The sequence below is a fragment of the Rousettus aegyptiacus genome, unplaced genomic scaffold, assembly GCF_014176215.1.
Source record: "Rousettus aegyptiacus isolate mRouAeg1 unplaced genomic scaffold, mRouAeg1.p scaffold_m13_p_2, whole genome shotgun sequence".
NCBI lineage: Eukaryota > Metazoa > Chordata > Mammalia > Chiroptera > Pteropodidae > Rousettus > Rousettus aegyptiacus.
The window spans coordinates 81,301,114-81,329,068 of record NW_023416295.1 but is presented as its reverse complement, the minus strand read 5'-3'; the positions used below and the strand labels follow the sequence as shown (position 1 = coordinate 81,329,068).

General features: G+C 39.7%; 1 protein-coding gene across 1 annotated transcript in view; it reads left to right on the top strand.

The window, feature by feature from the left end:
• Positions 1–906: 906 nt before the first annotated feature.
• Positions 907–27,955, top strand: part of CCDC93 (coiled-coil domain containing 93) — an 83,774-nt gene continuing 56,725 nt past the window's right edge. The window contains exons 1-7 of the mRNA XM_036236022.1: positions 907–1,087; positions 5,125–5,238; positions 6,714–6,808; positions 13,522–13,633; positions 17,670–17,768; positions 18,542–18,598; positions 27,177–27,277. Coding sequence (XP_036091915.1) covers positions 1,046–1,087; positions 5,125–5,238; positions 6,714–6,808; positions 13,522–13,633; positions 17,670–17,768; positions 18,542–18,598; positions 27,177–27,277 — 620 coding nt within the window. The 5' untranslated portion in view covers positions 907–1,045. The remainder of the gene's footprint in view (positions 1,088–5,124; positions 5,239–6,713; positions 6,809–13,521; positions 13,634–17,669; positions 17,769–18,541; positions 18,599–27,176; positions 27,278–27,955) is intronic.

The following is a 27,955-nucleotide window of genomic DNA, read 5'->3' as shown; positions in this document are numbered from 1 at the left end:
CTCAGTCCTTATGCTCTGGGCTCTTGGTGTGACTATGAAGGGGAATCATGAAGTCTTGAAACAGGAATGGACCTTAGAAAGCATCTAGTGCAACTATGGGTGTTTAGAAAAGTAGAGTGACACAGTTGAGGTCACACATCATGTTAGTGGCAATGCCGGGACTAGATTTCTGATTTACAATGTCCTTTTATTCATTCACATCATCTATTCAACCATCCTTCTATCCAACAGATATTCCGCGTTCTTTTTATGTCATGAGTCTTCTCTGAGAATGCGACTCCAGTGTTGAGGTCATTTTAGTTGCCACATCACTTATACAATGCACCCCTTGTCTGTCCCAGGGTTTGGTACCTATACAAAGAGTTATCTCCCTGGCCACAAGGCACTGCACCTGCTCCATAATGACTTCAGGAAACTCCTCTCTGCATCCTTAGCATCTTTAAGAGTGGGTATTCAGAAAATGTTTGTCGTTGAAGAAATTCTTCACACCTTTTGTACTGGAGTTTATCCTGACAGAAAAGAGATGTCTCTGAAACCAGAGTACAGAAGGTGGTTGGAAGGGCCAGTAGCTGTCAGTGGCTTCCTGATTTTGGCAGAAGCGTTGGAATTTTTGTGCATCTGTATTTGTACCACCAGCGCGCTCATCCCACAGCGTCCAATAACTATGTGTTATGAGAAGCAGAGAAGGGACCCATAATGCAAAATCCCCAAGATGCAGGAATATTCCTTTTTCTAAAGCACCTCGAAGGGACATGCAAAGCCCCGTCCCGAAGGTCCCGCAGAACGTCAGCCTCCACAGCACCGCGGGACAACAGGTCTCCGCCCCCTCAGGTCTCGCCTCGCCAGGGCTGCCCTTGCGCACGCGCAGTCACGCCGCGTTCCTGCACCAGCGCGCATGCGCCAGCTGGTGGCGGTAGCGGAGGGCGCAGCGGCAGAGGAAGTTTCCGCTGTGCACTCCACCCCGGTAGCAGCTTTGCAGCCGGAGACAGCTTCCTCTGGCCGTTCCGCAGACTTCAGTGCTAGGGCAAGTTAGCCCAACCGGATCATGGGGTTGCCCAAAGGGCCAGAAGGCCAGGGTCTCCCGGAGGTAAGGACACCCTTTTCCCTGATACGTCGGGTTCCCGAGAGAGGGCCGAGTCTGCGGGGTGGCGAGCAGAGGGGGACCCAGCTGCATTTGGGGAGCCCCGCCCCCTTCCTCAGGTGTGTGCACCTCGGGGAGCACCAGCCTTTTCCGCTGGTGCTAAGCAGGTTCCCCCCTGCGTGGGCGTGGGTAGGGGCTAACTCGAGCTGCTCCTGAGTCTCCGGGGACTGAGGTGGCCTTCCCAGCCCAATAACTGCCCCAGGGCAACCCCGGACGCCGCGGGGCCCGGGGTCCAACCTCTCCCGCTCTCCGAGGCAGCTTCTCTAGAACCCCAGCGCCGCAAGGCTGGCACGGCGGGCCTGGACTGCTGCACCCAGGAGTCACGAGATGTGAGCTGGGACCGTCCGGACTGGGGTTGTGCAACTGGCGGTGACCTTATGGCGCCTGCCGCCGCCTTGCGGGGCCCGCGGGGTCGCGGCAGCCAGCCCCACCGCCTTGGTGTCTGGAGGGCACACCTCCCTCCAGTTAGCCCCAGACCCGACCTGGGCGACAGAAGGACTTTTGAGGGCCGGCACTAAGATGTATCCGGCTGGGTCAGGGCACCTCGGTATCCAATGGTGGTGTGTGGCGGGGACTCAGCGGCGGGCTGAGACGTGGCTGTTTCTCCAGAAAATAATAGCGAGTGCCTTTCCTTCCAGAGTTGTTTGTTATTATTACTAAATGGGTCCTAAGGGACAGGATAATCACGGGTTTCCGGATGTCCACATTATCTGGGAATAAAGAGAAGGTGCATTACCTTTTACCTTTTTAGGTGGTTTGCATCTGCCTCCTCTTCACTTGATTTACTCAAAAGTTAGTCTAGTTCACTAGATTCTTCAAAGAAATGGAATCCACACTGTACCTGTCTCGTGCTCCTAAGGTTCTAAAGCAGGTATTTGGCAGGAGAAATGATTTCTGAACATGGTGAGTGGTCCTTTCACACTGAGCTGCCTGTGGCCAGTCTTGCTTCTCTGTCCCACTCCTTCTGGTTCTTTAATCTTACAAGAACGCACTAATTGAAAGATCACTGTTTAGTGGATAGAAGCTGAGGATATAGTGATGGAAGGACAGACTTAACCTGTGTGTATGCTCCCGAGTCAATTTTGTTGTTAAAAGAAAACCTAACAAGTGTATTTTGTCAGAACCCTTGTATTAGGTAAAAACTGTTACATACAAGTCGTTTTGATGGGACCAGGAATTGTGAAGACTGGGATCTGTACTGTGATATTTGATTTGATATTGGTTTTTGCCACTACTTTATTCTAGGCTTTCATCGTTTTGGCCTAGATTTTTGCTGTAGGCTCCTGTCTGGTCTCCCTGGTTCCACCTTAAATTCCTCCAATCCAGTGTCCCACTCCCAATGGAGATCTTTCTAAAATAAAAGCAACTTGCTTCTGTGCATCCTTTGTTTAACTCTTCTCTGACTGCTGGGAGATTGGGTCTTGTTTGTCACTTTTCCAAGAGCCTAGGACGGTTCTTGGCAATTAGAAGGCAGACAGAGTGAATATATAATCAAATTACTATCATTTAGTTCAAAGACCAGTACACATAGTTTGTGTCAGTAAGCTGTTACTAGTCCTATTAATTCATTAACTTCAATTTTTTAAACCTTTTTGGTGTGCATGTGAAGGCTAGAACGATTAGCTCAACTTGGCCCTGCCTTCCAGCTTGCATGAACTACAGTACAAGGCAATTGAAAATTAGTGTGCCTGGTTTAGGAGCTCACAGTCATTTATCTTTATCAGAATTTTATTTTATTTTTTTAACAGTTGATGTAGTAACCAGCCTGATGGCTTTTTATGGCTTTAAGAGAGGCATTCTTTCATGCCCTTTTCCATTTGTTTTTTCAGTGTTAATCTGTGAAGTAAATTTGGAGTCTTATTAGCATTACCCACTTAGTGTTTTGTGCCAAAAAGCTGTGTCACAGGTTATGTTGCAGAAGTACATTTCTCCATTCTGGGGTAAGTGGTTGGGAGGCTTGGGCCATGCATCTGCCATGGGTGCTCCTTAGGTAGAAATTGAGGTAGGGATGATCCTCCCATGATGTGTTGTCTTCTATTTAGAAGTGTTTTCATGATAAATGGTGATTGTACAAATGAAAGCTTCCTGTGTTACAGGCCAGGAGTTTTAAGAAAATACTTGTATTGTCCAATTTTCCTTTTGTATTCTGTCTTTGTGAACCATGACTGCTCTTTATCTTCTCTTTTATTTGTGTTTGTCCACTTGTAGATATTTCTCACTCATCTCAGACCTTTTGCCAAGAAAGAGAAGGGGCGAATCATTAACATTACTTTATTTTGCATGTCCACTAATAACTAGTGACTGCTAACCTTCAGAAACTTCAATAGGCTGGAACAGAGTCGTTTGAGAGAGAGGTTAAATGAGTAGTGGTGCAAGGCTTTTCCTCCACCACCACCCCCCATTGCAACGGATTGACTGTCACTTTAATAATTCCTTGATCAACTATACGTTATTATGTATGCTCCCTCTCCTGGCAGTTTTGTACTTCAAATTAAGCTTGAATTTCCATTTTCGGTGTCATGACTATGAAAATATTTTGTTAATACATGGCTGGCTTAGGTCATGCACTTTATATAATGATTGAGCATGTCATTCCCTATTTAATAAGTGTGTCCTCGGAGCATAACACTGTTTCAGAACAAAGGTGTAAACATTGGTGAATAATATTTGGGTCCTCTCCTGAACCAGCTAATATAATAGTCCATTTGGAAAGACAAGCATGTACATTAAGACCAAACATGTCACTCAAAAGGTGTTATTTAATTGTATGAATGACATGGATTATAAATAAAATAGAAATGGAGAGTAATGGCCATTTCAGGCTGTATTTGTCAAGTTTGGCATCAAATAAGGGCTAGAATTTGAAAATGGTTATGGGTAGCCAGAGACTATCAGGAGAAGAGGGGTGGTGTGGACAGTGGTTGTCTAGGTTGGCCATAACCCTATCTGAATTGTTTTGGGGGGAGATGAAGTATAAAGCTGGAAGGATAGGTTGTGGCCAAAGATCAGGGTGCCAAACTAAGACAATGGGAGTTTATTTTGGAGACTGTGTATGATGCATTAATGATGAGGGCCGGGGGATCAGCCAAAGAGGTAATGATGTGAAAACTATGATTTAGGAAGGAATGAACAAGACAAATTAACAGAGGAGAAAGCTTGAAAGGCAGTTGCAATAGTCCTGGCATGAAGTGTAAGTAAAAGAGAAGGGAAGTTAAATGTGAGATGCTTAGTAAAGGAAGATTTAACAGGCATTCTTAAGTTAGTGAGTAGTCAGAAGTGGATATGAGGATTTGAACCAGAATACCTTGGTGGTGGTTTATATAGAGAGGTTTTTTTTTTTTATTTTCTGCAATGATGCAAGAGAGGAAAGGCATAGTTCATGAAAATAAATGAAGGCAAAAGTACTAAAATACTTAAATGTTTTTGACTTATAAAATAAACACTATTTAAATATATTAGGTAGATTTATTATTTTTAAGGCAATCTTAATGGCAGTAATCACCTTCTAATTCTGGATTGAAAGCCTTACATTTGTGTTAGAGATCAAAAAAGAGAAGTGTAGAGAAGCTACATATTTGGATTCTTTGTTCATGCCCCTCTTGAAAATAACTTGGACCAAAATGAGTGTAAAGTTTAAAAGAAAATCCACCTTGTTCCTGTCTGTAAGGAATTCATAATCTAGTTGAGAAGCCTGTCAATGTAAACAATGTGTTGGAAAACAGGTAGGTAATGTGCCATAGTCTTCCTTTCCCTAAATAGGCTCTACTACCTGTGTGTCTTCTCCTCTGACCAATGACAATTGACAGCTTGTTGAGGACTAGGGACTCTGTTCTGTGCAACTCTGGCATCACAGTGTCCCCATTCTCCTACATGACTGCAGTGATATACCTAATGTCACCTTGGCAGTGGTGTGGCATGTGGAGATATACCTAGTGTTCCTTTATTCAATGTAGCTTTTAGCAGCCTTTTACCTTTTGTTTTAGGTAGAAACAAGAGAAGATGAAGAACAAAATGTCAAATTGACTGAAATTCTGGAACTCTTGGTTGCAGCTGGGTATTTCAGGGCAAGAATTAAAGGCTTGTCACCTTTTGATAAGGTAAGAGGAAATCTTTCTAGTCTTTTTTTTTTTTTTTTGGTCAGGATGGCGTGGTTACCATAGAAAGGAGGAAGAGATTGTGTTTTTCCTTTTTCCATGTCCATGTTTCCATTTCTCCCTAATTCAGATTTATTACAGAAGGGTTAAAATTTCCTGTTATAACATATCAGTAGATATACATTGAATTCCTTTGCCATGCATGAAGCTTTGGGAAATGCCAATTAACAAAAGAAATAGTTACACCTTTTAAGGAACTTACAGTTTAGTTGTGAAGATAAAGTTTATATAAGATAAAATAATCTGAGTCAATAAGGAGCTATCCCAAGTCAGGGTGCTCACAGGCAATTGCCAGCTTTTCTATGGATGGTAAATGCTTAATTTGGAGGAGAGAGAAGTCACTATGGGATGAAGTTTAATTCAGCAGAACCTTGAACAATTATGCACAAGGCATAGTTATTATAGGTGTTCAAGGCACAGAGATAAGACAAAGGCACTGTACTCAAAGAGCCCAACCTCTGTCTTATAGAGAAGAGAGACAAACCAACATTCATAGAATAAATGGCATGGTACAGTAATTATTACAGTGACCTGTGCACAGAACTAAAGCATCCAAATCAGATAGGGTAGGGCAGGAAAGCTTCCTGGTAGGAGAAAGTGTGGAGTGCTCCAGTGGGCCACAGCCCTGGCTGCACATAACAGAATCACTATGGTTTGTTTTAGAATATCTAGGCCCCACCCAATAAAATGCTCAGTTAGGTCTGGACTGGGCTCTGGAATCTCTTGTGTTATTAGGCATCTCACATGAGTCTACAGCAAAGCCAGGAACAGTATTCACTATTTTTTGTTTGTTTGTTTGTTTTTTAACATCAAACTGTGTCTGAAAAGGATTTTGTATCAAAATGGACTTTTAGCCTTAGTGTCATTTGCATCTCAAAGAAACCCTTCAAGAAAAGTAGAACAGATTCCCATCTCCATTATGTAGATGAAAAAAATAAGATGTATGAGAATTAAGTCATTAGCCATAAAATATCAGCCTTGCTACTCACATGTCTGGTACATGTAATTCCTCTGGAATCTGGCACTTGCCTGAAACTGAGTTAAGACTTATCTCGGCTGAGAATTAATGTCTGTCCCCTTCAGTATAAAGAGAATCTATGTATGACGTGTATGACATTTAGTAATAAAAGTCAGTTTCTCAGTCATACTAGACACATTTCAAGTGCTTGGTAACCACATGTGGCTAGCAGCTACTCAGTTGGTCAGTACAGATATAGAACATTTCCAACATTGCAGAAAATTATTCAGCTGTGCTACTTTAGATGAATCGTAGTTGATGGAGTCAGGACATACATAGTTTCTGTAAAGATATCTAATTTTGTATTTCACAGAGTCTGTAAAAACTGTATTTTATCTACCTTCTACTTCTTATCCCCATCCCAGACAAGGAGAAAACATATTTTCTTTGTGTCTTACAGGTGGTAGGAGGAATGACTTGGTGCATTACCACTTGCAACTTTGACATAGATGTTGATTTGCTCTTTCAAGAAAACTCTACAATAGGTCAAAAAATGTAAGTTGTTAAGGCTTGCCATGGAAGAGCCTAAAAAGAGAGAAGGGAGTAATTTTTGTTAAAAACTAGACACTTTACATAATTTATTTTAATTTTCATTATAACTGGTATTATCACAGTTTTATAGATAGAAAATGAAGCTGAAAGAAGCCAAGGTCACACAGGTAGCATATAAGATCATTTAATGTTCAGGCTTTTTCTAACACTTAAAAAAAATTTTTTCCTCAGTTCTATTGAGATATAACCGACATATAACATTGTATTAGTTTAAGGTGTATAACAATGATTTGATATATGTATGTATTACGTATGTGTATTGTGATTACCACAATAAGTTTAGTTAATGTCCATCCCCTCACATAGATACAGATTTTCTTAAAAGAACTTTTAAGACCTACTCCCTTAGCCACTTTGAAATATACAATACAGTAACATTAACTGTAGTCACCATGCTGTACATCACATCCCTAGGACTTATGTATCTTATCTCTGAAAATTTATATCTTTTGACCACCTTTACCCATTTTGCCCACCCTTTATCCCCCATCTCTGACAACTACCAATGTGTTCTATGTTTCTATGAGTTCAGTTGAATGAAGTCATACAATAGTTGTCTTTTGCTGTCTAATTTCACTTAGCATATGCCCACAAGGTCCAACCATGTTGTCACATATGGCAGATTTTTTTTCCTTTTTGTCGTTTAATAATATTCCTGTGTGTGTATGTGTGTGTGTATACTACATCATCTTTATCAGTTCATCTATTGATGGACATGTAGATTGTTTCCATATCTTGGCTTTGGTAAATAATGCTGTGATGACTGGGTGGGTGCAGGTATCTCTTCAAGTTAGTGATTTTGTTACCTTCTGTATACCCAGAGGTATGATTGCTGGATGATATTGTAGTTCTATTTTAAACTTTTTGACAAATTTTCATACTGTTTTCCATAATGGCTGCACCATTTTACATACCACCAACAGTGCAGTGTGCCCTTTTCTCTACATCCTCAGCAATATTTGTTATTTCTTGTCTTTTTAATGATAGCCATTCTATCATGAAGTTATTTATCTCGTTATGGTTTAAATTTGCATATCTCTGATGATCATTGATGTTCAGCACCTCCAATACTTTTTCTCAGTTTCTAGTGACTACTTAGTGTATCTTTTTTTTTAATTTGAATTGAATTTGAATAGGGCGAGGAAAGGAGAATCTTTTCTTCCCAGTTGCCTCTGTGTAAAACAGAGTCTCACTTTGCCTGCCATTGAGACTAGAGATTTTACCTGAGAGCACCCTGCCCAGTCTTAGCTTCTGGTGGCTTGGTGATTTTGTTAGACTGTTTGGGATCCCCAGTTCTGCTCCCAGCCTCTGGGCAGCTATGTAACTCTCAAATCCTTTATCTGTAATAAGAAGGATTTATGATCACAAATATAACAGACTTTTTTTTTTTTGAAGCATTATTCTCCCCCAAGAAAAAACACTTCTAAGTGGATTAAAGATAGTCTATAAATATGCATATGAAGCAGTAATCACAGAAAGGTGAAGCAAAGGCAAAGCAAAGTGAAAGGAAAAAACAATGGAGATAAAAGGTGGGGTAGGGATAAGGCTACTTCATGTGTGATAGACACAAAATGCCTTGTTTTCCCAAGGGTGGACCACACATTTGGTTCTGACCTTTCTGGCAGCCACCAAAAAGACAAAAACATGATAAATGGTCCAATTCACAGTTTCTATACAGTAGAATAAAAATCGGTCCCTCAGAATTACCAAAATTTTTAATACTAAGACCAAAGGACATCTCTGAGCTCCTCATTAACAAGGACATATTGTTTAACACAGTGACACTGCACTCATCAGTGCCTAGTCATCAATGGCAGGGCTCTGCATCCTTAATATCTGTTGTTCTGGGACTTTAGTAGCGTAGCATTCTGTGGCCTGTAGTGAAAAGTCCTCCATTGAGAGGCAGTGCTGTGGATTCTAAGTGTATGGCTTTGCTGTCTGCTAGTAGAGTGAAATCCTGAGGTAGATTTTTATTCTTTTTTGTTTATTTTTATTATGTGTGTGTTACATCCGTGAAGTTAAAGAAAAAAATTCAGATATTGCCAAAGAGAACAATGTACAGCTGATGTCTCTCCAGCTTCTCATTCTACATCCTGGTTTTATTTCCTGGAAAAAATCATCTTCAGCTGTGCAGGTTTTAGATTCTTTGGAATCATCACTTCTCCATTTCCAACTGTGCATGTGCTGTTTTTCATTCACATCTAATGAAGAAATTAGCTCACCTGTACTACTCACTGTATCTCTTTCATTTTCTGGAAAATGAAGCATGCATAGATTTTCTGGTTTTCCATGATCACTTGTATAATTATAATCTACTTAAGCTTCTGGTTCTTGACTCATTAACATAAGATAGTTTCTCCTGGTTCCTAAGTATGTAGGGTAAACATTTTAATATCTCTATTTTTCCTTCTACCTTTCAACCTCCATCTACTCTCATACCATTACTTTTAGAATGTTCAGGGAATAATATTTATAGTTTCTTCTGTGATAGCTATTACATTGTTCATGCATTATCTACAGGTACACTCTACAAGTAAATCTACAAAGTGTTTACAATAAGAACTAAAGATTGTGATGGCGTCGGAAAAGGAAATGTAATCTTCTGTACCATAATGATGCAGTCAAAGGAACCTTTGGGGGTTATGATAAAGTCCCATTAGTGACAATAGCCTTAATAGATATTGGAGCATAGTGTTTTTTATACAGATTCTCAATCCCTTATCCATATTTCTGAATTCTAAAAAGCACTGAAAATTTTTTTTCTTTTTAAGTATGGATACAAATTTTATTTGGAAGCAAAATATGACCTGAGCTGACTTAAGGCTAATTATGGTCTTTATCCATCCCATTTATGTGAATATTCATAAGTTTCGCTGCAGAAATATTAATTTCTTTGATTTTAGGGTGCTGCTCCAGATTTCATTGAGGTCCTACATAATATATAGTATACATCCCTTAGGTACACTAAGGTACAATTATGTAAAAAATAATGAATTCTGAAACATATCTGGCTCCAAAGGGCTTAGATAAAGAGTTGAAGATGTATCATTTTCTCTGGTAGGTACTTAATGTGTACCTTTTAAGTGCAGAGCTATGAACTGTAATTGTGGGCAAAGCTGGGGACAGGTGTTTATATCACTAAAGACCCACCAGAGTAAAGACCCACCTTGAAGTGCTTCAGGCATTTGGGTCTGTGTTATACGTAGGAGAAATGTCATAGCCACAGGGCACTGAATTATCCAAAACTCTTTTCTCTTTGGTTTCAGAATGCATTCTGTATTTGGAGTTCCTCTCTACAAAGTTTCTGATTAGGTGCCATTTTGCCCAATACTGCTTTATGTTTTCAGTGTCTCAGTATATCTCAGTTTATGTGATGGGCAGCCAGGTGGCATTGTTGGAGGACATCGTATATTGAGGACATGATCATCTTTTGGGCTGACTTCTACACGTACCCAACTGGAGCCTTGTTCTCCTTCTTGATCCTTCTTCCTGGAGGGGTCCATGAGCTTCTACCTTCCATCCAAGCCTGTCCTAAAGTCTTGTAACCATAGGGTTTTGAATCTGATCCATGCTCAGAGATCCATAAATGAGATTTAGGCATATAACTGAGTTCATTTCAACAACACATTTACTAGGCACCTGTGTGCAGAGTACTTGCACATGCTTTTTTATGACAACCTTTGAATAGGCAAGGCAGGGATTATCCCTCATTTATGATGGAGTATTGGAGCAGAGGGACTGGGTTAGTTGCCAGAGTCCCAGAGTAGGTGATGGAACAGGAATTTAGACCCACATTAGATTTACTCTTTCAAACTGTTTGCAATGGAGGAAGAAACTACTGAACACTCTTAAAAACCAAAGGAATCAAACTAATCACCTGTAATGATAAGTGGGCATGTTAAAATCTTAGACTAGGAAACCTGCCTGGCGACATGTGCAGTTGTCATTTTATTTGATTTCTAGAAAGTCAAGAGATCCATCCTGAGCTGCAGGGAGAAGCCAGGTGGAGACCTGGTAGGTTTCTGTAAGAGGTCTCCCTGACTTTTGTCCCCTGCCCGCCAATGTTTCCCCCACATCCTCACCCCCCCTGCACTGTTAGTGTCTTCAGCTGCTTCCATATACTGTTGAGACTATTCAGGCTTGGCAGTCATTTCTGGGAGGCAGGTTTAAGAGGAGTAATAAGAGGGTTGGAAACCCTGAGATGACCGTGCAACATCCTTTCCTCAGGGCCTTTATGAACTGGGAGAGTAGGCTGTCTTTAAGGAGTGGCCATGGAGAACCATGTCTGAATGTAGAGGGTTGGGCTGGTTGGTGTTGAGAGTCCCAGCCTCAGTCTCATTTTTTTCAGCTACTGAATGGTTGTAGGCAATCAGTAACCCTGTGCAAACCTAAGATCTGTAGCCACTAGAGGGAGCTTTCCTACTAACTAACCAAAACTGCGAGGAAAGAAAGGTGGTCCCCGCATGTATAAATAGTTAAGACCTGCCCTGACCAAGGACACAAAGCTGGGCTTGGTAATCATCTTCATTTGCTAAGCTTAGAGTTTGGGGAGCAGGACCAGTTGAGTACCCATTTCCCCACAAGCTTCGAAGAAGTTAAGAAACAAGGCATAAGAGTCTGAAGGAGACGAAAATAAACAATAAAGCTTATCAGAGATAGAGCCTTAGGTATGTTGCCAAATGGCTTTGTTAATACTTTCCTCCATACTATTCCATTCAGGCCTCAGGAAGAGCTGGACAACCACAGGCTTCCCCACTGGATCAGGGCACACATCTCATGGTAGAGAAGATGCATGTGGTCTATAGACAGGCTGCTGAGAAAGGAGGGACTGCAGGAGTGCCTGAGAGCCGCATGACAATTTTCTTTGATATTTCAGACTTTTTGAATAAGTCACACCTCCCCTTTTGGGGGTGAACATGTTCTCTCATGTGCTTTCCTCCTAGAAGGTGGATATTTCTATCTTATGTGAATGTGTATAGTAGGGTATCAGTCTTCCCCTTTCTATATTTTTTTCCCTTAACACGTTGGATCTGACATTGATATGATCATTGGCGCTGGGGGTGTGACTATTTTCTTCCTCAGTTTTAACCTTGGTTCCATCTTATATAGTTACTTTTTGTATGTATATGTGTTTTTCCTAGTGTGTTTTCCGGACACCACTTTCTGGGGAGACATTTAGCTTTTGTCCCTAGGTAACTTTGTTTCTGCCAAGATGGAAGGGATGAAACCCACTAAGGAAACATAAATAAGACAATAATTGCTTTTACTCAGGCCTAAGTTAGATGTTACTCTTAAAGGTATCCATCTCCTGGGAAAGATTTTGGAATAGTGGAAAGATAAAGGTGTACAAGATTTCTTTGAACAAGGAACACTTTTGGCAGACCCAAAACTTACTGAATTTAAAGCATCTCATAAGACCTGCTGATGTTGTTGTTCACCAGGGCCATCATCTATTGGCAAATAGTCCTACTCTTGTAAACAAGGCCACAGTAGTTGCTATAATGGGCTAAGATTTCTTTTAAGGGTCTTAGATGGGAATATAACCTAAACTACCCATGTAGGCTGAGCCAGAAGCCCTCATTTCTCCATATGGCCCTAGAGGGTCATACCTTATGAGGGTTTCTCAAGGTTCCTGGTCTGTGTGCCATGGCTTTGAGGTTTAGCAGAACCACTAAATAATCTCTTTTCTCTCTTGAATCTGATCCAATTAATATATAAGAAACAGGAACTAGACTGCTAGAAATCAATTATCAGTTGCTTAGAGAAGGCTTAAATCTGTGATGAAATGAACTTGCACACAAGTCCCTCTGTCACTCCTGCCATAAAAATGTCCCATGCATGCCTGGATTGAGGGGGAAAACCTCTGTAGCAGGAAGAGGAAGCTTACCTCCTGACTGAGAAGAAGAATGCACTGGGACCTTGGGGAGCCTGATTCCTCTCCTCCACCTCCCAGCCCATTTAGGAGGAAGACTGAGGCAAGTTGTTGGAGAGAGATCGGTGTCCCTCATGAGAAGTGCAGAATTTCTCCTCTCTGGAAAAAAGAGTGAGGACACGTGTTCCCCAAATCTAGGATTGATTTTAGAGAATCAGAAAATTTTAAAAATACTTTTTACCAGGGTAGAAAACTCCAAAAATTTTTTTGAGCTTGAGGCCTCATGTTTTGTCTTAATATTCTAGACATCAGGATCAAGGTTTGGTAATTATTTCTTGCCTGAATGATATTTAGAACAATTATTTTTAATGTGTAACCTAGTGGTTCCCAGACTTTTGGAATAAGTAGGTCAGAAAAAATAAAATGTATAAGAATATAGGGCACCGATAACTTTATTTTACCATATAAAGATGTTGAAAAGTGACTACTACCTCAACTTGCCACCATCATTTCATAAGGAAACAAAATATTTTAATATAGAAAAATTAGGTAGAACACAGCCTTAGAATTAAGGATGAAGGCAGTTTTGTGGCCTTGCGCGCACACATACTCACACATCTGAATTGTGCTTATTTTTCTAATTTTGCAGTCAGCCAGGAGAAACTTGGTCAAAGTTTGTCATTGAGAAGCCCTAGATTTTTCTTGGATGCTTTCCAGACTTGAGAAATGTCTTAAGGGCCACTTTGTGATTCTCACTCTTTGCTTGTTTTTTTTCCCCAAACAGAGCTCTCTCAGAAAAAATTGTCTCAGTCCTGCCAAGGATGAAGTGTCCACACCAGCTGGAGCCTCACCAGATCCAGGGCATGGATTTTATTCACATATTTCCTGTTGTTCAGGTGAAAGCTTCTGTGTGGTTTCTTATCCTCTGAACATCAAATTCCTGTAATGGTTCTGGCTCTTGGGCCATCTGGCCTAGATCCTGGATCTAATGGGTGTGGTAGGGTTTGGTGGCAGCAGAATGTGGTGACATTTCCTGATGTCGTCCTCAAAATGTCACTGGTATTCCACCTCCCCTAGTTTGACACTGTCAACCTACCTTTGAATGTTCCCATTAGTTGCTTTCCATTGCCATTTTGGTATAGAACTCCACAGACCCTCATGCTCTGGTCTCTTGCAACCTATCTAGCCTCATTCCTTGCTTTTCTTTGTTCTTTCTCTTCTAGTCCCTTTGACTTTCAGATTTTCTCATGGTTATTATGCTTCCTTTTGTCTTAGGGCCTTTTCCTCAGATGGAAAGCTCTTCCCTTCTCTTTTTACCTATTTAATTTATATTCCTTCTTCAGACCTTAGTTCCACCAAGCCTCCTCAAGAAAGCTTCTGCTGACCTAATCTAAAATCTTTTGCTAGATCCCCTTATATGGCCACATTCCCTTTCTTCACAAGACTGTTCCTTAATTTCAGCTCGTATCATGTATATTCAAGTGTGTGGTTAGTTATCTGTCTCTCCCATCAGACTGTAAGCTTTCTGAGGGCACACACCATGACTGTCTTGCTCACTATTAAGTCTCTAACACCTCATAGAATGTCTGGCACATTGTAGGCATTCAGTCCTCGTTTGATGACTGACTGTCTGATGGAGACTTATCTTCACCCCAGCTTTTCCCCAAGGCTCTGTGATTAAGTGGTTCATGCTGAACAGCTCCCTGTATTCTGCACATTCTTGTGTATGTCCACTCCAGGCACTTGGAAAAGAAGAAGAGCAAAGGCATTCACCTTTGTTGCCTGCTGTGTGAACAGTATTTTGCATCTGATCCTAATAGAGACTTTGAAGCAGTTATTGTAATTCCCATCTTAACATCTAAGGAAAGTGAGACTCAGAGTAATTGAATTGCTTAAAGGCATAGAACTAGTGAGTGGAAAAGCAGAGGTTCCAGTTTGAACTCCCTATCTTCAAGCCTTGTACTTTTCCCACTCCATCATTTATGTAGCCACCAAGGAGAAAGGTGTGCTGCCCTTGCCAGAAAAGTGTTCTAGTTCTGTGTCAAGATTATATACTGTAGGGGTTAAGGAGACTTCCTGGGTTCGAATCTTGGCTCTGCTCTGGGATCTTAGGCAAATGACTTAACTCCTCATCTGTTAAATAGAAATAATAGTACCTATCTGATAGGTACTATTATTCTCATTATAAATGAGAATTAAGTTAATATACGTAAAGCACTTAGCTCAAGGACTGGCACATTTTAATAAGTGCTATATAAATATTATGTAGCTATTTCTGTTGTTACTATTATTGAGAATCTTTCCTGCATTAGACTTAAAATCAAATACATGAAATTTTTAAATTTGAAACTAAGACTTTTACTCATTTGATTTGTACTTTGTTAGACTTTCTGTCTCTCTAACTCAGGGAAATGGTACCTAATCTTTTTTGTGAAACAGGAAGTAGGGACCTTGTGCTATTATTTCTGAAACCTCCAACACTATCACACTGTACAGTAGATGCCTTTTCTGTGAAAGCCTGGATGTCTAGTGACTAGACCTTACACAACCCTATGGTGGAACTTTGAGGACAAAAATATCTAGTACAAATGTGAGAAGGGAGTGAAAGGGAGGTGATTTTCTGTAGTTAGATTGGGCATTTTGAGTGTCACGATTGTTCAGTTGTGAGTAGAATGCTGGAGGGCTTCCTGTCTGGGTGTGAGAGTCTAGGCTACTGGTTACCAGATTTCTTAATTTCATGGACTTTTGAAATTTTAAAGGATTTTGAAATTTGTCAGGCAAGGACATTTTTAGAAGTAACAACTATCTTGCTTTCTCTATCATTTTCTAAAAAGAAAGGCCGTTTAACCCCCAATCTCAGTTTAAAGGACAGTCCTTCAGATTTAATACCTTGAGTATTAAAAACTCACCACATGCTTATAGTTTTTTCCAGTTTTGCTGGAGACCGGTAAAAGAAGTCATACCAGCAGTTGGGAACCATTGAACTAGTTGTCTTATGTGATTCTGGAGACTCACCATCCAGGTTGACATCATTTAGCAAAGCTGTCGTAACACTCTCTGCCAGTCAAGAGAAAAACAATGTAACTTCTAGCCACTGGTAGTTCTTGGTCACTTCTTTTTCTTCCCTGCTGGATATGTGAATTCTGTAAATATAGGTATTTTTTTTCTAATGCGGGGGACCTGTCGCAGAGCTTGGCCATTCAGGAGGTTCCCTCCACAGCCCTTGTTGTTGGGAACTCCAAAGTACAGCAATTGATTCTCTTAAGGGAATCCTATGACTCAACAGATGACTCAACAGGCTTGACTTCACTAATCTGATCACACTCTCCAGGATCCAGCCAAGTAATAACTTAGTGTAGATCTGATAAACAGAGGCAGATCTCAACAGGAAAACAGTATGAAAGGCTATAAACTGAATCTCTCCATTCAAAGGAAAGCAGGGCAAAATTGAGTTGAGCAAGAGTCAGGCTCCTTAGTTTTGAGTAAGGGTGCTGGTGAGGAGCTAGAGTAGTTCTGATTGCTGTCTGACCTTCTGCCCCTGCTTTTGGTTTTTATTCTGAGCCCGAGGCCATTATTTGGAGGTGGGGTGGAGTGGAATGATGGAAATAAAATGGAAAAGGCTAACAACAAAAGAATATTCCTCTTGTAGTTATTTGCAGCTACGCCTATCCTGGATAACTCCCTAATCATTTACTTCCTAAATGTGTACTTTTCTTGAGTTGGCTCCCCCTGTGAGGAAGTGCACTTCCTGTCCTTGTAGCCACACGTGTCTACTTCCCTAGATAGTAGATGCAAGTGTGACTGTGCTCTCTGGGAAACAAAGCTACTGTCCAAAAACTGCTTTTGAGATGTAATAGATCTCTCTGGAGAGAGAATGGGAACCCTGACAGATGGCATTCCCCTCCATAATGTTCTTCAGTAATAAGGGAGATGAATGAAAAACTGAGGAGGAGAAGCAAGGGCTCTTTTTTTTTTTTTTTTTTTTTTTTTTTTTTTTTTTTTTTTTTTTTTTTTTTAGCTCTTCGCACTCTCACTCTCAGAGTACTTGGATCTTCCACAGGTTATGGGATGTAGGTGTGTGTATGTGTGTGTTTTAATTAACTCGAGTTTTAAGAGAGAGAAATGAAAAAGCAGCTACTTCTGTGTATCAGCCTGGTAGAACTGGGAAACATTTAATAAAACCCATATGTCCTATCTTCTGGTGTGGAAGAACCTCCAGTTGTGACTTACAGCTTTGTGGCTTACTAGCTATGGATCAATGGACAAATTACAGACTCGTTCTGAGCATCAGGTTCTGTAAAATGCACCCAGTACTAACTGCCTTATAATGTTGTATGGATTGAGAGAGAGAATGCTATGAGGGTCAAACTAACATGAAGCCTAGGGTTGTGTACTCAGTATACCCTGTTCTCAAATCTGAATATTTGCAGGATTTCATCTTTCAAATGAGGGGCTGTACTAGGTGTTCTCTGTGGTTTTTCCCCTTTCTCTGGTCTGTGCTGTGAACGCACAAGAAAAAGTTATATTAAGATCTGCCTAGAACCAGGAAATACTTATATTTGTGTTCTGCTTCAGGTATTTACAAAACACTCTAGTACTTGTGATTTCATTTGCTTCCACAGTAGCACTGTGAGGTGAAAGAAACTGATATTCTTAACTCAACTTTACACAGAGAGGGAAACTGAGCCCTCAGGATCTGAAGTGAGGCTTTAAAGCTTTTGCACAGCTGCTCAGCTCTAGATCCCACGGGATCTTAGCATCTCAGATGCCTAGCCAGTGGCTTCGCCTGTAGGACAGTACATGTTGATAGTATTTCATTACCTGGTCAATTCAAGTACAGTGATTCTGGTTCATGAGTTGTGCCATCTCTGAGTTGGCCTTCACCACAGTGGTATTTCATCACTACTCACGTTTCCTAATTTTCTTCCCTAGTGGCTTGTGAAGCGAGCTATAGAAACAAAAGAAGAGATGGGTGACTACATCCGTTCCTACTCTATATCCCAGTTCCAGAAAACCTACAGTCTCCCTGAGGTCAGTTTTCTACTTTTCTTGTCTGCTTGAAAACATGAGTGCACACGTAGAGACTCCCCAGGAACGAGCACAGAAAACTCAGGTTCTGCTACATGTCCATGCCACTGTGTGGAATCTCTGCCTCTACCTGGTCAGCATTGAAACCAAGCCTCCTGGTTTATTAGAACTGCTTCTTTAAATGGGCACTGAGTGTAAAGCCATACAGTTTTGTCCTTTTCTCCCAAATTTGATACTGATTCTGAACTTTTTCTAAATTACAAGGACACAAGTATATTTCTGTATCATCATATAAAGCTTTTTGAGAGACGACCTGCCTAGGACATTCCTACAGTAATGGTAACAGTAATAATAATCACAATAGCAACAGCAAAAACAATAGCTGTAAACTATCGGATTCTTACTACAGTGCAGTCCCAGCGTATCACATGCCTTCTACTCTTTAATCCGGTGGACTTCTCCCTGAGGTTAATAGTGTCATCCCATCTTACAGATGGAGAAACTGAGGCTTAGGAGTTAGGTAACTTGCCCGAAGTTTTCACCACTACACTCTATGGTTCTCTTTTTCCTTAATTAGTTGTAGGGATCTATTTTGGAGCCATCTGCAGAGGCCCTAGCTTTTCCCATGCAGAATATATTCCAATTTGTTAGAAAATTGAGACTTCTTTAAGCAAAGTTGTGACAAGAAGTCAATTTATAAGATAGATTTCCCAGCAGCCCAGTTGAGCTTCAGTTTTCACAAAGGATTTGTTTAATCCCTGTATTTTGTCTTACAGGACGATGACTTTATAAAGAGAAAAGAAAAGGCCATCAAGACAGTTGTTGACCTCTCTGTAAGTTCCCCTGTCCTTCTGTAAAAGAAGGGTGTAGGTTCACAGCCTCCAGATAGCACTTTGATTCAAATCACAAAACCTTGCTTCCTGAGGTTTCTGTCTGCTGGGCTTGTCCAGGAGGGACGCTCGGCCCGCCTCAGGTATCAGATATCTAGATGCCACCATTCATGGGTAGAACTGGCCACAGCCACTACCTTTTGTTTCTCTTTGTTCTAGTTTTAACACCCAGAACCTTTTCTTATTTGTGCCAATGGCAAGTATAAACTTTGAATAGCTCCAAAAACCAGGCAGAGTAGCTTCTGGGCTCTATGTGGGAAATTCTGGGATAGCTTATGTCATTATACACAAGTATCTTAACCATGGAACCTGCACACATGTCCCCACTTCCCCAGTGCAAGGGGCAGAGGAGAGCTTTGGGCCTTTTCAAAACACTCTGGGCCAGAGCCCAGCAGAACTTTGTCAGCCTAGTCCCCATATCATCCCCCAGCCTTCCTACCTGAGCTGATGGGAATGAAACCTCAATGCAATGCCCGGGTGTAAATTCTCTTCCAAAAATAATGCATAGTATTATTTTGCATGTTTTTTACTTTAAGAGTAAGTGTGTGATCTCCCCAGGTGATTACTCCAAAATGAATAACAAACATTTGATAATGAAAGACATGAAGTGCTCATTTAAAATAAAAAAGAAGTCTTTCTCATTTTAGAGTTGTAACTTGTATCTTTTCCTTAATTCCATTTTGGAAATGGGAAGAGTGGAAAACCTTTAAGATGGTTACACTTTGAAACCAGAAACTGTTTTCAGATTTGGTGGCAATATTAAATAATAAGAAAAAGAGCACGTAATATGACAAGTAATTTTTTTTCCTGGTTATGATAGATGTTCAGTTTAGAACTTCAAAGTTTTTTTGTTTTGTTTTGTCTTTTGTTTTTTAACATTGAGAGATACAAGGAAAGAAAATCAAACTTAATCTTACAACACAGAAGTAGCCACTTTTGATGCTTGGACACATTTCTTCCATGTTTTTAATGTGCATTTTAATACCGAATTGGAATTATACTTTAAATATAATTTTGTAGGGTTTTTTCCGCACAGCAGTATATAGCCTTTTGTATGCTATTAAAGATTCCTCCTAATAGCATTTGTTGTAACAAATAATAACCAGCTGGTTGGATATGCTATTGCTTTCCCTTATTTTAAATGTTTCATTTCTGGAAAAATAGGAGAACCAGGTAACAGTGTTATCTTTGATACAGGGAGCTGGGGATCCAGGGGCAGGAGAAGGGAAATTCTCTTTGAATTCTGTATTAAGTTTGTGTATTACCTATTCAAAAACAATAAATACAAGTAAAATTTTTGTAATGCTTTACTGAATACCTTTATATGTAAATCTCATTCTGAGCCCTGGGTAGAGAGTAAGAAAACATCATACTTTTCATCTGTATCACCCAGAATAAAAGGCTATTGTAGCTGTCGATCATCCTATCATTGAAACAGGACCTGGCATCTCTATACCTATTAATTTCAGGCCTCTAGAGACACATTATTTCTTCTTTTCATTTGTAATGGAGTTTTTCTTTAAAAAAAAAAAAAAAGTAAAAAAAACTGTTCTACTTGGTAATGTGACTGCATAGAATTTAAGGTAATAATGATAATGACAAATACATAATGCCCAGGCATTGTTCTGAACATTTATATATAGTTCATCTAGTCCTCACAACACCCTATGAAGTAGTAGTAGTAGTTTTTTGTGTTTTGTGGTGTGTGTGTATGTTTTGTTTGCTTTTTACAGGTAAGGAAACTAAGACACAGATAGGTTAGGTTATATAAGTTGCCCAAGGTCGCATGGATAATGATGGAGCCAGGATGCAAACACAGTCTTGTAATTACTATGCTGTGAGCCTCTAGGTAAAAAAGTTTGCAGCCGATTAGAAAATAATATCAGGATAAAAGAAAATGGAAAAAAAGTCTCAAGTCTTTTTAATAACAGTTCATATTGCTTAGTTTATTTCCTTTTTTAGTGTATGAACTAAATCGTCAGTGGACTGACAGTACGTTTTTAGCAGGAATGGCAAAGAATTTCTGTAGATGGCTAGAGTGAGGCCTCGGGTTTTATTTTTCTTCTCTGTCTATTGAAAATACTCCTCACTTCCAAATGTTGTCTTCTTAGGTTTCTTCGCTGAGCTTCATTGCCATTAACCTCCATCCCTCCCACCCACCACTTCTGCAAGGGCTTCTTTGCAGCCTTAAAATGAGTTTCAGCTGACAAGAGATTCCAGGGCTGCAGTGCATGTCCCTGGCTTCTTACTATGAGTCAGTGTAAGAAATGGAACAGCTTACTGTTTTTTGTTTGTTGTCACTCTCCCCAAGGAGAAGAATCCTTTTCTCAGTGAAGAGAATGAAATCTTTCCTGGATGATCAGTTGTGGTTCTGGAAGTCTCAGAGGGTTTTCTTCTCCTTCAGTCTTTTCCCAGTTCTGTTCTTCAAATGCCTTATCAGCGTTTCTTATTATTGACAAGTCTAGGATCCTAAATTTAAATTGTGAGTGATAAATTAAGGATTAAAATACAGTGTAACATATAAGTTCCTAGTTTCTAGACCCACTCTTTTATATAAAATATGTGCAAGTCACCTATTGAGTGTACTAGGCACCGAATTAGGCATTTTACAAGCATATATCATTATATCCGCCCCAACACTCAGGCAGTCATATATTATTATTTCCATTTCATAAAGTATAAAGTTGAAGCTCAGAAAGACTGATAAATTTCCTAGTTGCTGAGCCAGGAAGAAGCAGCCAGATACTGATTTTACATTTGATTCCTCAAACGCAACAGGTGTTGGTACTTCTTCAATTCTCTCCCTCTTTCCCTGCTCTTTGATTTTGCTGTCTCCTGGCACCAGTTTTGCAGTACTGTTCCTGACTTCAGGATTCTGGGTTATTATCCATCTGGGTCCCATAGCCCCAGACACATCCAGAGTGGTGGGAGCGCCCCTACAACCTCTGCAGTCGTTTACTGTGACTTTTCCCATTTGAAGATCCATTGTCCAGCTGGAGAATGTTGCCGAAGTGAAATTGTCATACTGTCTTTTTTTTTTCATCAGTTAACATACCAGTGTGCCTCAACCAACAGGCTTTTACTTATTCTTGCTTAGAAATAATTCTATTTTTAAAAAAAGAATTAAACATTTTAATATTTTCCAAAACATGTTATTTATTCTTGTCTTTGGTGATCCTTATAGAACTGTACCCATCTTTTGTATTTGTCCTTGGTTATGTAGCTCATCCTTTTTTTTGGCTCATGATTTTTAGTTTTAAAAAAGATTACTTTTCTTTTATACTAATACTGTAGTAAAAATAATGAAAAATTAGGACATGAAGAATAAGTACGAAGTCTAAATCACCCATGGTACCACCAGCCAAAGGTAGTTACGGATATTTCAAGTAGGAAGTACAGTTATGGATATCAATATAGAGAATTAGAAATTGCAGACAAAACAAACAAACAAAAAAATGACATCATACTCTATATTTTGTTTTGTTGCAGGCTTATTTTATTTATCAGTATAATCAAGCATACCGTCCCATGCCAATAAATATACCTTCCTAGCATTTTTAGTGGCTTGAGATTATTCCTTGTGTGGTACTGATATAACTACTAGCTTAGGTTTTTTGGGGTGGGGGCAGGAGGGTGGCCATTATGTAGGACATCCTCATACCTAAAAAAAATTATCTATAATTATTTACTTAGGATACATTTCACGAAGTGAAATTGGGTCAAAGGTTATACCTAGGGCTTTTAGTATATCTCTTGCCAGATTGCTGGGCAGAAAGGCTGTTGTGAACTGTAACTTCCAAGCTCATCACCTTGAGGTGCTCGCACTGTCTTGGCCTCATTTTTCTTCATTCTGGGGATTATTCCAAGTACTTCTTCTTTCTTTCAAATGTGTTATTTTCTTGACTTCTCAATATCTCCTTTTCACAGTAAGTGGCTAGCTGCTTTGTAGAATGCCTGCTTGATGGGTGGTGGTATTTTTCAAAGGACATTAAGAAAATGAAACTGTTGCCACCCAGGGCAGGCCTTCCCTCACCACTTTCACATCATAATCATATTTGTTTATTTATCTTACTTGGTGTGCTGTTATACAGCTTCTTCCTTTTTTGAGCTGTGAGCCTTTCCTGTTCATGGAGCATCTGTCCTGTGCAGTGAGGTCTGTTACTCCCTTTTAACCTTGAGTAAAGAGTACCTGTGAATTTTTCCCCAAATCCCCAAAAGATAATCATTTACTGTTTATTGAGCATTTTTTAGTAATGTTTAGAATTTTCTATGAGAATAGAAGGGACAAAAAAGTTTTGTATGAAAATAGGGACAGAAAAAAAATTTTGTACAAAAATAGAGGGGACGGGGGAAAAAAGGACTTCTTAGACCTTATAGTCTCGTTGAAAGGAAATGCTTTCCTGAACTCAAGAGACCATGTCATTTAAAATTACTCCTCCATTGTGTTCTTCCATATGGAATGGAATGCCATGAGGAGGGCCTTTACATACAGTACATAAATTGCAAATGTGGCTACATAAGTAAAATATTAGAAAGTTTTATGAATATAGACATCTATATGTTAAAAAATACATATTTTTGCCCTTATGTTTGTCAGATACTGTTAAATCTCATAACAACTATACATCTATCAATTTTACAGATGGAAAGCCACAGAAGTTAAAATAACTTATCCCAAATTAGATAGACGATAAGTTATGGAGTAAGGACTAAAAAACCCTATCTGATTCCCATGTTTTCATTTAGTAGTATTGAACACTCACTGAGTGCCAGTCTGCAGTGTAGGAGCAGAGGTGAAAGCAGTGACATTCCAGTTGTCAGGGATTCAAGGGATTAGGGGCTCATCAAGGAAAAAAGATATGACCACGAGGTGGCAGTAGCACACACAGACTTTATTTGGGTGATGCTTTGACAGGTTTGCATGCAGGGAGGGTAAGTCCCTAGCCACATATGACCATCCAGAGGTTTAGGTACCTATCCAGAAGAGTTGGAGAATGAGGGGCTCACAGAGGAGGTTCACATGGTAGGCGATGTTTTTCAGCAGTACAGCAGGAAACTCTGAGACAGATCTCAAATGGCAACAGCTGCTTGTAGTCTTTATAGCCACAGAGCTTATTCTGTTTGGTTAAGGAAGTGCTGGGAGCAGTTTAGCAGAATATGTTTACATTTAATGTCTACATTTAGATAGGCTATAAATGGCTAAAAATCTACTTTTTGGGAGGTTGTATTTAAAACAATTAGATGTGTAAAAATTGGAGTTTGATACTGGTATGCTTTTGAGCCAACAGATCTCAGATGCTATGAAGAAATAAGCTTAGGAGCCAACATATAGAAGCCATCTTTGGCTCATTTCTATAATGCAGTGACCATATTCTTACCCACCAAGTTACACTGTTTGGTGCAGACTCAAGAAGACCTGAGGTGGGACTTGTGCTGGAACTCAAAGAGCAGAAGACTTCCCTGCAGAGCAGACTTCGTAAAAGAGAATAGAAAGGGAACACGATTTAGGAGTGTCTCTGGAGAATAATACTCTGCTTCCCCAGCTTTGAAACATATAGGCATATTCCTTTCTGCAGAAATGATCATCATTCATCAGTCTCTTGTCATGTCCTTCACTTAGTACCCAGGGGCTTTGTCCGTTGTCGTTTTATCAATGTAAGAATAAAAAGACAAACTTTGTCCCAGTTATAATAACTTTTTCTATAGGCTCTTTCAGGACATTGCTATTGGTGGTGGAAACATCTGTGGTGCCTCTTTAGATGGAAGGCAGAGTCTGTTCACAGGCCTTATGGCCTGAGGTGTGTCTGTTAGAGTTGAGTTTGAACTGTTCAGTTCAGTGGAGGCAACTTGAGTATTTTGGGAATGTTGCTTTCGGCTGAGTTGGTTGTAGTCTGGTTCAGTGGAGCTTTTGGGTATATGCCAAATTGGTGGTAGCTGTTTCCACCTGGTCTGTTTGTTCATAAAGGAGTGTGGTGGGCAGCAGTGATCAGGGCTTTGCTGCAGACACTGCTGAGGTGCTGTGCTCGTCCACTTCCCCTTGTGTCATTTGGAATGTGACTCAAGAGTAATTGCTCCGATTGGTGAACCTGATTTGTAGCAAGACCTGTGAAGTAGAGATCTGTGACTCTCATAGTACAAGAGTTTTCTGCTTACAAGAGTCACCTTAAGTTTTTAGGTCTACTCGTGTGTCCTTTAGCATCTGCTGAAACAAATGATCAGAACCTCTAAAGGGCGATCAAAGTTGAGGTATAAAACATCTTGCAGAGTGCTTAAGAGCAGTTCTGGAGTCATCTTGTTGCTATCATTTACTACCTTTATAGCCATGGGCAAGTGTTTAACCCTGTGCCTATTTCATCATCTATGTATAGAAAACAAGGGTAACTACCCTCATAGGTATGAGGATCAAATGGGCAGCATATATAAAGCAGTATATGCCTGGCACATAGCATTTAATAAATAATAGCCACTGCCATTGCTACACCTGTTAATGACAAAAGATAAATTGATTTAGCATACCTTTTTAAGAGTGCAATCATATGTAAAGCACGGAACTTTTTTTAAAAATTAATCTCAGACTTTAAGTGTTGATGGAATTATGTTACCAAGTCAGTATCTTTTCAGGATTAAAAGAACATAAATAATGAGAGACTGGGAGTCTCCTTCAAGATCTATTAGTTCAGCCCTCATTTTATAGAGGCCTATTGAGGGAGCTACCTTTCCCAAGGTCCATACAGCTGGTTAGTGGCAGAAACAGGACTAGACATAGTGTTCCTGACTCCTGTTGCTTTAAAGGGTGACTCAGCAATAGTTCTTTCTGGTCGGCCTGGAAACCTCTGACTTTTAGGTTCTTATTACTATTCCTGTGATGTACTTATTAAGTCCAGATCATTCTAATGATTCATGTGGCAGCCTCAGATTGTGTAGTGAGTCTCATAAGAGGGCTCAGCCGAAATGGTTGGTGGGTGACTAGAATGTCCACCCAGAGACAAGTTAGTGTAGTGGAAAAACTCTGTGGCCAGCAGCTAGTACATCTAGGGCCAGGCCTAATATTATCTTGGCAATCCTGGACAAATTATTTAATCTCTGCTTTTCAGAAGTAAGGTAGAGGTAATAGCATCTACCTTGCCTCTGCCTCATAGAGCAGCTATAAATTGCAAAATGTGAGATGTTTATGAGGCACTTTAAAGTATAAGGAATTCTTACACAAAGGCCAACATCGTCATTGTTTGGCAGAATAAAAGGTCCTTGTAGCTGTTGCTTTCAATATGCTATTGTTTTGAGTCAATTTTTTTTAGAAGAATCCAATTTCCTATATTTGAGTCATTGACTAAGAAAGCAGTTAAGCCCAATTATGTAGTATTGCTATAATAGTAGAGCTCAGTAGAAATTAAAGCATACTCAGTAACTGACGTCATATGGATTCATTATATTTTCCATTTCCCCATAAATTCGTTTTATGTTATTTATAGCTTCCTATTCATTTGGACACCAGCAGCAAACTAGAGAATATTTGTGGTAGCAAGCTATAAAAATGACCCTCTCGAATCGTCTCATACCCTTTTTCATTCTTTTTCCACAAAATTATTTAAATTATGTCATATTTGTTAGAGAAAAATTTTTTTCTGTATAGTTAAATTTTTCATAATAAGAAATAAAGTAATAATAAAAGTTAACCAGAATTATCAAGGGGGGATCAATTCTAATTAGAATAAAAATGCCACTATCTGGAGAAACCTGATAGTAATATTTGCCCTGATGATGTCCAGGTAGAGATTAGATGGTGAACTCTGGTAGTGGAAAAGAAAAGATCCAGGTACACACAACTAGAACACCTTGCTTGCATAAACAACTGCCTACTTGCACTCAGAGCCCTGGGCATATATTACTGAAGATTTGAATGTCAGCTTGACTGTCAAGAAAGACATTCATTTGGTATAGAATGACAAACCAGGTTATCAAGGGGGTGGAGACCCACATTAATTGAGCACCTGTTACATGTCATATACATATAAGTTTTGTTTATTACATATATTATGTACATATAATTTCAAATCAGGGAAAAGATAGACTATTGATCTTGTTAGGATTTTTAATTTTCCGTTCAGGAAAAAAATAGCTAGATTCTTATCTTTCATTATACAAAAAAATTCTGAATAGATGAAAAGGCTAAATATAAACTATAAAAGTAACATACAAGAATTATATAATACCTGAGATAGAAAATAAGATATGATTGATAAGTTTGACTACATAAACTATTAAAATGTCATAGGACAAAAAACAAAGTTACAACAAAGTTGACAAGCAATAGATTGGATAGAAATGTTCGCTACCTCTATAAAAGTCAAAATAGCAGACTCCTTGCAGGCAGCCACCTGAGTGCCTACTGTTCTGCTGCAGGAGATCTGTACCCTCACCTTGATGGGTGAAGACTCACTCCCCTGACTGGCTGAATGCATTTAGCAACCAGTTCAGGGGGGAAGCCTTTTCACATTCAGTAACTCCTATCTCATTCACTTAGGATATTTACAAGCCCCGTCGGAAATACAAACGCCAACAGGGAGCAGAGGAGCTGCTTGATGAAGAATCTCGAATACATGCTACGCTTTTGGAATATGGGAGGTAATTAATGGGACCCAGTCAAAAGTGTCTATTTTCTAAAACCATTGAAAAGAAAATCTGAATTGCTTCATTGGGATTGACTTGGTTGGCTTTTACCTGATTGGGTTTACTGTTTTTGGCCCCCAGCCTACAGGACTTTTCTCTCTGGTGTTAAAGATGATGCCTCATCTTTGAAATTCTCTGGAAATGTGTGTAATACTGTGGTCTGGCTCTCCCCTCTTTGGGGAGGTTAGAGTTTGGGCCATTTATGGAGGTGGGGGGGTGGTCTACCCTCATGACCCTACCATTCAGTGAAATTTTCCGGTAAACTAAAGAATTTTCTTTCAAATTTTACTTTAAGTGTTAGAATAGTTTTGGTTTCCTGGGAGACATTGTCCTAAGAAAATGAAGAATTTATAAGTAGTTTTGTCACTTAAAAACATCTCTAGTTTTTAAAAACCATTTTTATTTCATATCCTCCGTTTTTACTTAAAATACACATACACATATGGAAGTAGTTCTCATTGAATTTTTAACCTAAGTATTAACCTGCATTTATATCCTGCCTTTTCTACGTAGGGTAACTGCTTCCTTGATGTGAGTATATCTCCTTGGGCTTCTTTCCTTTGTGCTGGGAGTGGTTGCTGTGTGTGTTGCTCTGCCTCATAACCCAGCTCTTGCTGGGTAGCTATAACTAAT